We start from the raw sequence: 14,049 nt of genomic DNA, 5'->3' as shown, positions 1-14,049 counted from the left end.
AGAAAGCCCCCTCTTCCCGATTTCCCCCTCTCAGTTCTTGCAGTCAATCTTTTCATCGCTATTCCCACAGAGCCAAATACCCCTGTTGTCCTGCGGAGTTGGTGGGAGAGGAAGAGTTACTGAAGAGCCCCTCGGCTCCAAATTAACAGACGCCAGTCTTTGTAAATAACGCAGGATTTGCAGTTTCCCCTCACTCCTGGGCTGCTTCTGAGCGGGGCTGTGATTTTTCCCCGTTTGTTTTGTGATAAGGTAGTAACTGGTGATCACGATGAACAGTACACCGCTTCACTTTGCTGCTCAAATGGACACTTAAATAAAAGGTTTTTTTGGGGCGGGGGGAGACATGCTCATTAGTCCCGACGCAGGGAAGGTACTAATTACTAATTTTATTTGTCCAGTTATTTGCCATCTCAGCATAGTCAGGGATTGTAGCAATAGGAATGAAATTTAAACCAAATTTCGTATTGCTGAGCACTTAAGGAAGACAAAGACAGCTCTTTACCGCCGTCAGTAGCTTAGAAATAGTGTCCTATGCTAATCTGCCGTGGCAGAAACGAAGATGGCTTAAATCAGATCTCATGACTAATGCATGAGTTCCCAATTTTCTTTATTTCCAGCTGCATGGTGGAGAACAAGGGTGCCTCTCCGAGATAATTCTGGTTTATATAGGTGTATTTTTAAAAGTGCGATCGCTGGTTAGAAAATAACAATCCATTAAGAACACCGAGCGTAACAACAGCTTTGCCTGTGAAACCCTTTAAAAGCGGGTTCCCGGGATGTTATTCCCGATGCATTAACGGGAAAAATGTTCCTGCCCGACGTGCGGTGTTTAAAATAGAAAGTTCAGCCCGGCGCTCCGGTTGCCTTCATTACGCAACAGTTTACACCACCGCTCCGCCGCCCGGGATCCCGACAGCGGCCGGGGAGAGGCAGAGGGGGCGGCCGCGGCACCGGCAGCCCCGGAGGAGGAAGAGGAGGAGGAGGGGGAGGCAGCGGGGGACGCCCCCCCCCCCCCCCGGCGCCTGCGGGAACCCCGCGCCGCCGGTCCCGAGCGCAGCGGCGGGCGCGCTGTGTGTCTGTGCGTGGGGAAGCGCCATGTCCGCTCCTGCTGGGCGACGTCCGTGCCGGGTTTTGCACCTTGTCCCCGGGTCTGCCTCCCGGCCGGGAGCCGCCGCCGCCGCTGCTGCTGCCGGTGCTGGCGGTGGCGGTGCTGCTGCTGCTGCTGCGGTGTTTACTGAGCGCTCCTGTCCTGATATCACTCCGCTGGCATGGAGGAGGAGGAGGTGGAGGAGGAGAGCAGTTGATCATTGTGATGGTGGCAGCGAGCAGAGCACAGCAAAGCGTTAGGCTGTATCAGCGCGGCGTTTTGCAAAGACTTCAGAGCTCTACTTTTTTTTTTTTTTCCTTCTTCTTTTTTTTTTTTTTTTCCTCCAGCTCGGCCCGGATTGTTCATGTGTTTACTTCCCCCCGCCCGAGGATTTGCTATTTAGGTTCCTGTTGAAATGCGACCGAGCGGCCAAAGTACTTTGCGAACGCGGTGCGGCATAAACACCCCAAACTTTTTTTCTAGAAGGAAAATACAATAAGAAAGCGGCTTGGCCTGTCTTTTGATGCCGGGGAGCGCGAGTGAGTGTGCCGCGTGTGCCCGGCGTGGGCTTGTGCTCGGATGCGTGTGCGCGAACGCGCGTGTGTGCGTGTGTGTGCGGAGGGGCGCGCGTGTTTCCCTTTCTACATGGGGAGAGAAGGCTTTTGGCAAAATCTCCGGAAATCTCGTGGAATCTGTTTTGAAATAATGGATTATGAAAAAGAAAAAGGAGGAGAGGAACTGGCCTGATACCTCCCGGAGTTTGCCACCCGAATCGCTGCTGCTTAGTTTTGTTGTGCTCCTTATTTTTGTGTGTGTTTGCTGGTCGTGCTGTGGCGATAACCTTTTAGCACCTTCTCTCTTTATTTCCCTCTCCACCCCCCCACCGCCCTCCTTCTCTTTTTAATGTTTTGGAGCTTCTCGAGAGGGATTGGCTGGGGGGAAAGAGAAACATTTGCTTGGGATCGCTGTTTCCCTGATACATGGTGGTGCCCCCTCCCCCCCCCCTCCCTTACCCCCCCCTCCCCGGGTTGTCTAAAAAGTATCCCATCAGGACCCCGGAGGAGGCTGCGTGTGTGTGCAGGGTAGGATAAAAAGTTCTTCCAAAATAGTGTGCCCGGGGAAGAGGATGGGGGATTTCGCAGCCCCCGCTGCCGCCGCCAACGGCAGCAGCATCTGCATCAACAATAACCTGAGCGGCAGCCTCGGCGGGGCCGGTGTCGGGGTTAACAGCGCTCCCCACGCCGCGGCCCCCGGTAACAATAACGCGAGTGGCGGTGGCGGCGTCCCCAAGCACAGCACGGTGGTGGAGCGGCTGCGGCAGCGCATCGAGGGCTGCCGGCGGCACCACGTCCACTGCGAGAGCCGGTACCAGCAAGCCCAGGCGGAGCAGCTGGAGCTGGAGCGCAGGGACACGGTCAGCCTCTACCAGCGGACCCTGGAGCAGAGGGCCAAGAAATCCGGTACCGGCACCAGCAGCAAGCAGCAGCAGCAGAAACAGCAGCAAGATGCCGAGCCCGCCGCGGCCGAGCAGAGGAACCACACGCTGATCATGGTAAGGGGATGGGGTCGGGGGGGGGGGGGGGGGGTCGTGGGGGGCACTGTCCGCTCACAGCCTCTCGCCGGGATGGGCTGGTGGTCGCTCCCCCACACCCGCGTTGTGTTCCGGAGTGAGGGGGAGGCGGGGTTCGGCTCAACTTTAACGGGGGGCAACTTCTGACGGGCAGGGGGTGGACAAACTTTTTTTTATCTCCCCCCCTCCTCTTTCAGAAGAGCTGCCCCGGTGGATGAGGGAAAGGAGGGGTGCCGGGCGTGCGCCGTGGGCTGCCGAAAACCAGTGGTGGGGGGGGGTTGTGTGTGTGTGCGTGCATGGATCGCCACGGCTTTTCCGCGCGTGGGGCTGTGCGCCTTTTGCTGCCTGGTTTTTTGTTTTTTGGTTTTTTTTTTTTTAATCCCGCTGCGGAGGAAGGTGGACGTTGGCTCCGCAGGCTGGGGTGACGGCAGGAGGAAAAAAAAGTTGGGCAGGTTTCTCGCGTGGGCTGCCCCGGCGTGCAGGAGACCGGGCTCCCCACGCCCGCAGCTGCTAGAGCTGAATCGCTTCCTAAACTTTCCTCGGGTTTTAAGGAGGTCGGCGGTGGGGGGGGGGAAGGAGGCGGGGGCTGAGGCGGTAGGAGCGTAGCGGCGAGTAGGAAGCGGAGTTTCCCCACTCGCGGGCTCCGCCGGTCATGAATAATAATAAAAGGAGGTGCGGGGGGAGCCGGGCCCCGCGCTCCCTCTGAGCCGTATTTAGAAAGGGTCGCGGCCGGCGGTCGTTCTGGTGGGCTGTCGGCGGGGAACACGCGTGTCCCTGTGTGTGTGTGTCCCCGCCCCGCGCCGTGGGTGCCCGGCCCACGGGGGTCTGCGCCGTCTGCCGGGCGCACAATGGGCGGCGGGGCGGGGAGGGGAGGTGCGACGGCAGCGTGCGGTGTCAGGAGCCTCGCAGGTCCCTCCCCCCGCGGTGCGGGAGGGTCGGGGGGGTCTCCGTGACAAAGCGAGGAGCTCAGCGTTGATCGTGGGCCACGCCGGGCCCGTGTGTGTCGTGTCGTGTCCGCCCCGGCCCCGGTGCCCCCTCCGCCCCTCGCTGTCCTGCCGGGGGCTTTGTCTGCCCCGCGGCCTCGCTTCGCCACGGGTTGGTGCGGAGGGGGGCGGGCAGTGGTGATCGCTGCGCCAGCGGCGAACAAAAGCTCAGCGCCGACGGCTGCCCCCCACCCCCCGATCCGGGGAGGGACCCCGGGACATCTCCCGGGGGAGTGGGACCCCTCCCTCGGCGGAGGGAGCCACACAAAGCGGCGGGGGGGGGGAGCAATGGGGGGGGGGGGGGTGCTGCTTCGCAAACAGGAAGCAGAAAAAGCTCCCTGACATCTCGCAGCTTTTCTGGCGTTACCGGCCCTGCTCCTCTTCCTTCTGGCCCCTCGGAGCCGCTGCTCAGGCTCCGGGAGCAGGGACCGCCCTCCATTCCCTTCTCTCATCCCGTGTCATTCCCACCAGGTAGAGGGAAAGGGGTTGGAGGCTCGGGAGAGCTGGGAATTCCCGGGCTGCGGGGCAGGGCTCTGGTCGCATCCATCTCCAGAGTAGCTCCTGCGCTTCCAGGGCCCTGGCTGCTGCCGGGATGTCCGTTCTCCTCCTTCCCAAAGCAGTAAAGACCGGGTTTTTTTTTAGTCAACCAGCTCGTGGTTTTGCCTTCCCTTGAAGATCTAGGACCGAGACACAAAGCCGTGCTAGGGTGTGAAAGTTGTGGGAAGAAAGTAACAAAAGGAGGAAATGCAGTTGCAGCTCTCACTGTCGTTAATTTGCTTCAGGTTGGGACATTTGAAGAGCTAAGCGTAGCCTAATTAAAGGGCAGTTTGCTGTGAAATTCATCGTAACTGAATTTGTGTGCCACGGTCTTCGTGCTGTTTAAATGCACTCGATGTGCACTTCACTTTGCGCCTTAAAAAGAGAAATTCTAATACTTCATCAAAAAATGACCCATTTCAATCAACTTTTTGTTTTCTTTTAAGAATGCGTATACAAGTGTTGCCCAAAAATTTAGAAACATCATCTGATTTGTTTCACTTGTAATTATTATTTTTGTCTAATGTCTTAAGAACATTAGGGAACAGTCGTGGGTACGTGAAAGTAATACTTAAAACCTGAGAAACTGCTCCTTTTAAAGCAATTTAAAATTGTTTTCTTTGAGACATTTATGCTTTTCGTAGTTGTACAAAAAACCCTAAACTTCTTCATTTCTAGCAATTGTAACAGTTTGGTAAGTTTCACTGTTTATGTGCATCATGATTTTTATTTACCAAAGCAGCTCAACTTTTATTTAACATTTTCTTTTGGCACGAGAAAACAGTAAACTACATTTTGGAGTTTTGTCCCTTTCTTTTTTTCTCTGGTAAACTCCAGCTGAGAGGTTTACTGTGGAACAGTGATAGGGATCTGCTACTGCTTTTCTTGTCACGCAAAATCATTATTAAATTCGTCCCTCAGATTATTGAATGTTTGGAAATGAAGCAGTCAGGATTAAATGACAACAAAGACAATGAGGATAGCAAGAAATACTGTTCCTAATTCTTTTTTATCAGGGCAAATCAAAGCAAAGTAGTATCAGAGAGAGAGCGTGTGTCCCCCTCCCCAAATTGAGAGATGCTGAGAAGGGAGGGGAGGTGTGTGCTGGGTCAGGGCAGCAGCCACCCAGAAAACCCTCCCAGAAGCTGGTGCTGACACACATGCTGAGGTGCCCTTCAGCAAGCTGGGTAAAAACCCTCTTTAGATGACGATGATCATGTGAAGACGTGCACTCTGATTTTCTGCGTTTGATGGAGTACGAACTCCCTGGTCTGTACAGTGCTCCTTGTTGTCACCCCCACAGTTTACGCCCTCGCTCCCTGAGTTCGTGAAGGGGATTGTGCAGTTTCCACTGTTTAGGACTCTGTGTCAACTGACAAGCAGATATCAATGGGGGCATTTTTGCAAGAAGGGATGTAGGAGCGTAGGCTTGGCTGTATTTCATGAATTGCTGATCCAATCTGAATTTGTGTCTCGTTATAGACCAAGTTCTCACTTGCTGAATTATGAAATATCTGGATTTATCACTATTTCAACCTCTTCTGCTTGAGGAGAACAGTGGGTTTCAGAACTAGTTTGCTCCCATACAGGCACTGATTGGGACGTGCGCAAAAGTTAAAATTGTTTTTAAATGTCTGGGAGGACCTTTCCACCCCGCTTCCCCTCCCAGTTCAACCTGGCAAAAGCCAAAGTTTTTTCCGTGCCTTTGAGCGGGATTATTAGAATACTGTACCAGCTTGGTTTTCAAAGGAAGTATTGGGAAAATTTGTGGTCCGTCCAAAACTCTGCTGCTCATCTTCGGACGGGTTCCAGGAAATATCAACACATTATTTCAGTTCTTTAGTTCTTTGTGAGCTGATCTGCCTCCTTGTTTCCTCCTTTAAGTGCAAGAGTCTTCTGGCTCCGCATCCACGTTACTGTGTGTGGTTCAGAGATATTGTGTATATGTGTGCGTATCTGTAAAATAAATAACAAATTGTGTGTATTTAATATATAATAAATAGCTAAGTAGATAATAAGTAGCCAAATACACAATAAATGCTGCAAGTTGTATCACCTCTGTTTCTTATCCCTGACACTGCTGTTCTTATTGTGCTTTTTTTTTGTCATTTTTTTTGTCCAAGGAAACGCTACATCTGTAATTACCATATTGACCTTCCATTGCAGATTTATTTGCATCTGAGCTCTAGTGCGAAGTATAAAGGGGCTGGAGCTATTTTTCCTATTTTTAAAAGCTCTTCAAGACTTCTGTTATTCTATTTTCTCCATCATTACGGGTTTGATAGCTACTGTCACACTGACCATTTCTAACCCTAAAACCAATCCTTAGGAAATTGAGTTTTAAATGCCATAAACATAAAATGTTATTTAGATCACAGAAATTAGTGACGGAAGTGAAATGACCTATTAGATCATCTTTTCTGTTGCTTGGCCAAAGCATATGATGCCAATTCAGAATTACTTTCAAGTTAGAGAAAACACGCCTGGCAAATACAGTATTTTCCAGTACCGCTTTTTACCCGTTCTGGGCTGCCTCTTGGAAGTTAATGGTCACGTTGCCCTTCTACCTGAGGGAAGGGAGATGGGCGGGCCAGTCCTTACAGCTTGCTTTGCGCAGGGACAGAATGACACGTTCAGAATTACAGAAATCTAGTTGTATCTCATCCTTGTTGGCAGATAGCCCACCCCAGAAAAGTAGTTCCCCCCTAGTCTCTCTGCTTTTTGTCAAAAAAGGTATCGGAAGTGAAAAGTGTAACTTTTTAATTTGTCTTAGTGATTCATGGGTAATGTCATTAATGAAGTTGAGTGCTGAAGAATGCTGTCAGTCTTGTGCGTAGTTTTTTAAAGCTGACACGTGCTGTATTTAATAGGTACCTGTGCACGTTTCTTGTGTTCTTTCTCCTGTAATATTGCTGTTTAACTTACTTTACAGGTGCTCAGGAGTTCATCAGTCACACTATAGGAAACATCTGTGTCTCTAGCATTGCACAGATGAAGGAGAAAGATGATTTTTCAGATGTTTTCTCTTTTCCACGAGAGGTCAAATACTGTAGCCCTTACTCATGCCTGATGACTAAGTAGGATTAAGCATCTCTTCAGTTAATAAGCTATGTCTGATCTTGCTCACACTGGGGTAAAGTCAGTAGTAAATGCAAAACTGGGATGATACCAGAATTCAATCCCAGGCCAGCAATGCCCCTTCTCTTTCATATGCATCATAGAAGGAGTCATCATGTAACCCTTTTTTTTTGCTCTTCCTATAAGGGTGGATCTCTCTGTCTTTCTTATTCCACAGCCTCTCCCATTTTTCTTCTCCTTTTCATACCAACACACACTTGATGCTCTTCTATGTGATTACTGTCCTTTAGGATAAGGAGTTTTTGTGTTGACCTCCTTTTGCGGCTAGTCAGCACAATAGGCTTCAGCTTAGCAAACTGAATAAATGGAGAGACTCTTCACTTGAAGCACTGCTCGCCTCTGGTGACCTTTATATGCTCTGGTAGAAAGTGTGTCCCTTTAAAAGATAGTGGGTTGGGTTATTATGAGCCATAGCTGGAGCAGGGCCAGTCGTATTTTGACACAGGGTAGCCAGTCCTAGTGAAACCTAAGCTTCGGCTTGACCACGTAGCACATGTTGAAAGTCCTGCAGTGAAGTTCTAGGCATTGTCAAGTTCAGGAAGAACAACTTTGGCTGGAACATGTCCAAATCTCGCTCTGCTAACGCAGAGCCAAAAGTATTAACATGTGACTGTGTTAGGCCATGGTTAGGTTGCATTTAGGTTAACCTGAATTTACAGTAACTTGACCTAAAGCTTAAGGCTTCACAAGTGGCTTAAGCTGGTGTAAACCTGAGCTGCTGCCACCGAGGAAGTCTCATCTTTCATGCTTTTGCTGGTGGCCGTGTTTTCTTGCCCCCTCCTTTTGCTCATGCTGGCCCTCGCTCACGACGTGCCTCCGCTGTCAGTGGGTTCGCTGAGGAGGTAGGGAGGACAGATACATTTCTTCCTTTTCTTCTGGGTTGCTTTTCAGCTGGATTAGATCCATGGTTTGCTTGACTGTCCCTCCCGTGGGCAGCATGGTCTTACGACACCTTAATCCTCTTGCGAAACTTCACGCTTATCCCAGGATAAACATCTGGGACCTATTAGTTAAAATGTGCTCACCTGGTCGCCTACATTTTACCTGAGCTAAATACCCCCTGGTGTCGGTGCACAGGATTCTGTTCCTGAATACTGGCACTGAAACGGGAAATGCTGTGAGCAGCAAAGGAGTCAGAGTTCACTTTGACTGGAGCGCTTGCGTGTGTATGACATTTGGTTGCACATTACTCCAGCATGTATAATTCATGTCAGAGGTGTGCTTGCATTAGCAGAGGTTTAAGGACAGGTCTGACGGCCAGGAACTGCTGACTGGAATCCTTCAAGTGTGTTGTTTTGGGAAATGAAACGTGAGGTACAATCTCTGAGTGAACTTACGAACCTATAATCCGTTTTCCAGTCGGAGGTCTCACAGGCTGTTCAGATAAGCAGCGTACTTGTACGTTCAGTGGGAATTTGGGAGTCTTAGCAGTTTGGAGTATTTATTTTCCTAGTTTGTCCGAGATGGTGAATCACAAAATCATAAAACTTTGATTACTCTTTTGCTTCCCCCTCACACACTTCAGTTTCACAATGTTTGTAGCTCAAAAGTCATCGTAGACTGCTCCTGTTTGCTTTCTGAATACTGGAAACCCAGTTTCACGGGGGTTAAGAGAAAATGTCTTTTAAAACTTGCAGCAGTTAATAAGATAGTGGCTGCTGAAATTTTATGCTTACAGGAAGGGGGAGAGCTGCCTTCTTTCAAGACTTCCCTCTTTCGTATTGATTTTGATTGCCACCACACACAGTTAAAATTGGCAAGGAGATGAGAATACTTCAATCTTTGGCTGACCTGGGAGAGGAGAGACATGTGTCCGCCTGTAGGAACTTTGCATTTTCTGTACGTTTGTGTAGCTGCCAGGGCTAATGCTGCAGTGCTGCTGGTAGCACGGGTGACCTGTCGCTGTTTGCCTGCTGTCAGTTCTGCGCGGCCACGGCATACATGGAGTAGAAGAGAGGTTTGGATTGATGACTTTAGGAATAACTGAGCTGATAAACAGAAAAACCAACAGCTGAAGGATTTTCTTTCCCATATTTGTTCTTTGTCAAGGATGCTTTCTGTAAGATTTTCATGTTGGGCACCGTAGCGTTCTGTCAGGTTCTCAACAAGCGAAGCTTGGTGGAGCAGTGTTTAACTGATGGAAGGTGGGGCTGTGCCTCTTCCCCTCCTTCACACTTCAGTCTCCTCCCTGCGTTGCTTTGACTACGTGCCGTACAGGAGCATTTCAAGTTTAATAAAACAATTCAACTTCACTTTCCTCTGGTCCTTAGATGCAGACAAGCAGCTGGTCAGGGCTGCAGCGAAGGTGTAGCTTTTCTGTGTCGTCTTTATGCCGCTTGTGAAAAACCTCAGAAAGTCCTTGGATATTGTGTGCCTGAGTAAAGGGCAGAGAATTGGTCCTTGGCCTTGCTCTGACCCTGGACATTACCACAACAAGTATCCGATATGCCTCTGTATGTGTGTTTGTACAAACCAGTACCTGCGCATGTGCACTGGTTTTTAAACTGCACTGCAAGAAAAGTGGAAGGATGTATGATCAGTTTTGATGGTGAAAGGGAATGTACTAGTCTGACAAGTTTAAGAATCACTGATACACACCTGTTTTCTGTGTTTTCAGCCTCTTTCTCTTTCCTTTAGCTTACATCTAATCTGCTGTGATGTTTTGGCACTTCTTCATTGTGTCCAATCTAAAGGAGGAAGGGAGATGGTTATGGCAGATGAGATGCTGGAAGAGTTCTGAAAAGTACTGGAGTTTTTTAACTGTTTAAGATATTTCCATACATTAGGGAGGATAGACCAGCACTTAGCCAAAAGATAAATTGTAGCGTTTCCTAATGCTCCTGTTTATGCAGTATCTTGTGGCCACAGTCTCTCTAGTGTTTGAGAAAAGGACTTTAAAATACAGCTGGCAGTAGTTGTCTTTAGACTGCTAAAAGGATCGTTACATTTCAGCTGTGATTTTTGCTGCTGTTCTTTTTTGTCTCTGAAGTTGGTGGCTGTTGTTCTGATTTCCCTGGGTTGCATTCCAGCACATAACTGAGGCAGCGTAGGGAAAACTGCTACTGACATTAAATAACTGTTTTTTAATGATGTTTTTGGCAGGCAGTATCTCTGTTCATTGAACATATTTTTAGTTGTCATTGAAGCAGGTAATGCAGCCTTGAAGACTTCAGCGGGCTCATACAGAGGACTATAGGCTTCTGTAACTGAACGGCAGCCACATTGTTTGAGCTTTCCAAATTGGCTGAAGCGTTCTGGCATGTAATCCGTGGCTGGATGCGAAGTAATGGTTCAAAATAATCTGTAGGTCCTTCTGTGACCGCACGTTTCTGAGCTGAGCTTGCAGTCCTTGCATTCCAGAAAAGTGGAGATGCCGTGCTGAGGTTGCAGTGCTATCTTTTTTTTTTCTGATTTGTGCGAACTGGTTTGTAGACGGAAAGATTATTTAAAGGCTGAACTGCTGCAATTTTCAAAACTCACCTGAGAGAATTTGGCTTTAAATTTTTTCACCCCACGGGAGCTGACTGGGGCTTAATTTCTCTAACCCCTTTTAATATATATTCTATGTCATGCGAAACAAACAAAATAAAGGGATTTTTTTTTATCTCCTTCATTTCATTTACAACAAAACAAATCAAAAAACTTGTATGTTCGCACTAGGGTTTACTGCCCTTCTCAGTAACGTTTTTGTTGTGGGAAATGCCAACAGTGGGTAGGGATGATGGAGATTTGTGAATGTAGCCTAGCAAAACCAAAATTGATTTTGACTAGTGGCGTTAAAAGCTTCACCTCTCCCTCACCTATTACTGTGATAAAGCGTGCGGCGGTCTGCCTCCAGCCAGAGAGGGCTTCTGGGAAGTTGGCATGGACTGTCTTTCTTTACAGTTGCTATGGATGCTTGAATAGAGGAAACACGGTATTTTGTGGTTTTCATTTTATGTCAAAATACCAAGTATCTTGAAAAAGTGATTCCTCAGGAACGGCAAACTTGTCTCTTACTCTCTTTTTACTGTAAAATGTCACGCTACTTAAAGTCAGTGGTAAGAACATATTATCTTATAAGTATCTATCTTTAAAGTAGTTTATCCAAATGAAATATCTGCATTCTCATGGCACACTGCACACCAGAACTTTATTATGCAGGTACTGAAAACATCACAGTCTCCAGAAAACCTAGCTGATTAACCTCTTTGTGGTCTCTTCATGTGTTACTGCCTTAGGGTGAGTTAGATGGGCCAGCTGAAGTGAGTTAGCAGTTTGCTACCATTAAGTAGGGTGGTCTCTTCCTCTCCCCTCTCTGCTGCAGCCCTGTACCTGTGCTGGTGCTGGGCTGGTGAGCCCCTCTGTGGTACTGAGCCAGTGGGAAAATTCCCTGTATAGGAGAAAAGCAGTGTTTGCCTTTTTGGTGGAAGGTGAAACCACACCATGTGGTACTGGGGACCAGAGGAAAGAGGAGGCAGAAGGTACCATGTCAGCAAAGCTGTGCGATAAGTTCTGCCTGTCCCCTGTGACTCTGCCCTCGTCCTCTGCCAGTTCTCCATACAGCTCCCAGTTGGAAGCCTGGCAGTTGTGATGCATTGCTGTGGTTAGTTTGGGAGCAGAATACTTAAGCAGCTTATGGAACATCAGACAGAGCATTATTGGAAGTGTCTTTGGGAGTACCGATGCAGTTATGTGTAAGGATGAGGTGATGATCCAAAGCATGAAGGCAGCTGAGGAGAATGTATTTTTCACTTTGATCTAGTCCAAAGAAGACATCATGCTGCCCACAGTGTGGACCTGTGTCGGGTAGGTGACCACTGTCGTTCCTGTGAGGCAAAAAAAAGTGCTTGTGTTCATATTTCTTTTGTTTCCTAACTTCCTTCTGAAAATTGATAAACTTTGGTTATGCCTCTCTGATAAAACAAGGAAAAACATTATTTTGCTTGATCTTTGCAGTATGGTAATTGCGGGTTTTTTTAGGCTACTTGCATGTGTTTATGCTCATTTTAATTTAATGTAGAATAATAAGCTAGATAAAATAATTATGAAAGGCCCACGTAAAAGGTGTTGGCATTCATGGAATGTGATACCTTGACTTCCGTATGGGACTTGAGGTAATACTCCAGCGAGCTGCTGTGCCAAAGGTAAAGACACTTGCATGTAGTTTTATTTTCCTTCTATCTGAATCAACTCTAGGCAATAGAATAAGGAAAAAAAAAGTCACAGAGCAACTTCTGCCAAGTTTGCTTTGTAATGTGAGAGTTGGTGAAGATGATGTAAGGTATGACTTCCTGAATTGATTTTTCATGCAATTGTACTTTGAATGCTGATTAGGGTAGGTGATTTAATTAATGTTTAAATAACTTAGTGATGGGGGGTTCAGTGGGGGGGGTGTTTGTTTTTTTGTTTTTCCTCCTTTCTCAGATGTTTCATATCAGAATTTGCTCATTTGTTGGAATCCAACCTGTTAGCACAACAGGTAAACAACGGTATTGGCAATATTGGTATTCCTAGCGAGCGTGTTCCATATGTCGAGTTTTGTTCGTGGTTGCTTGAGAAAACATTGTTTCTGGTTTCAAAATTATTTACTTCCCAAATAGTAAGTGTGGCTTATCCGTTGTGGATAGTGAACACATGGTGAACATATGTCGTAAAGTCACATCAAGGGTTTACCGCAACAGATTTGGACTGGCTAGCTTGCCCCCAAAGGTAATGGCAGGAGCAAGTTATGCTGCTCGTCTCAAATAATAGTAGATTATGCAACAAATTTTAACCTAAGTATTTCACCTCCTATTTTTTCCTCAATTTTAGAATGTCCACTTTTTTTTTTTCTTTTTTCTTTTTTTTTTTTTCTGGTAAGAGAAGCTTTTCTGAGGTCTTCAAGCCACAAGCTTAGATGTTTGTAAATGTAGGAAGATAAGTGAGGCCAGTAAGTGAAAAACAATCCTAGAATGACAGAACGGTTTGGGTTGGAAGGGACCTTTAAAGGTCATGTAGACCAACCCCCCATGCAAGGAACAGGGACATCTCCGACCAGAAAAACAATGATTAAAACAGTAATTAAAAACAATTATTGTCATATACATTGGGGCTCTGTAGAGGAATGTAGCATAAACAAATTCATAAAATATTTTGTATTATTCAGAGGTGCATTTTTTAACAAATATACAGTTCTTACATGTTTTAAGAGTCAATATTTAAGCTGAGAATCAAATGTCTTTCATGTTCTGAAGGGAGGAAACTAAATGCCTACAGTTGTGTAAAACTTCTATTGGTGCGGTATCAAATAGAATATTTTTTTTTTTAACTTGACAAGCTTTATATACTATTAATTTTAGAATGCACATTGACAGATTTTTTTGCAAGAAGTCGCTCTGAGCAGGATCTTTTTCTTGCTTTTGTCCTTGGTTTAATTGGTGGGGGGGGTTTGTGGGGTGGGTTTTTTTTGATTGGCTGGTTTTGCCTGTTTCTGCTTAAAAAGGTAGAACGCCCAGCATAGTTGTCTCTACACTTCTTGTGGAGATGGATTAGGATTGTGTAGCCTGCGTGCAGACGGGAAAGTCAAATGTGTATGTTGTTGCAGTTTATCGCAGAGTTTTGTCACTGACTGGCTGGATACTGCCCTCGGAGGTTGTGTGTTGCAGCACAGCAAAATCCTGATTTTGGTTGCTTATATTTTCAAAGCTATTTTTTCTTAGTTGGAAGCTTGGGGGGAAATTTGCCTAAAGTGGTTTTACTTGAAAGTACACTGT

General features: G+C 47.2%; 1 protein-coding gene across 2 annotated transcripts in view; it reads left to right on the top strand.

Annotated features, from left to right (window-relative positions):
* The first annotated feature begins 2,163 nt into the window (after window positions 1-2,163).
* Window positions 2,164-14,049, top strand: part of MAML3 (mastermind like transcriptional coactivator 3) — a 245,080-nt gene continuing 233,194 nt past the window's right edge. For both annotated transcript variants that reach the window (XM_086746231.1, XM_086746230.1), the window contains exon 1: window positions 2,164-2,639. In XM_086746231.1, the coding sequence (XP_086602357.1) occupies window positions 2,214-2,639 (426 nt within the window). In that variant the 5' untranslated portion in view covers window positions 2,164-2,213. The remainder of the gene's footprint in view (window positions 2,640-14,049) is intronic.

The sequence above is a fragment of the Chlamydotis macqueenii genome, chromosome 4, assembly GCF_036417535.1.
Source record: "Chlamydotis macqueenii isolate bChlMac1 chromosome 4, bChlMac1.mat, whole genome shotgun sequence".
NCBI lineage: Eukaryota > Metazoa > Chordata > Aves > Otidiformes > Otididae > Chlamydotis > Chlamydotis macqueenii.
This window is presented reverse-complemented; position numbering and strand designations above follow the sequence as displayed.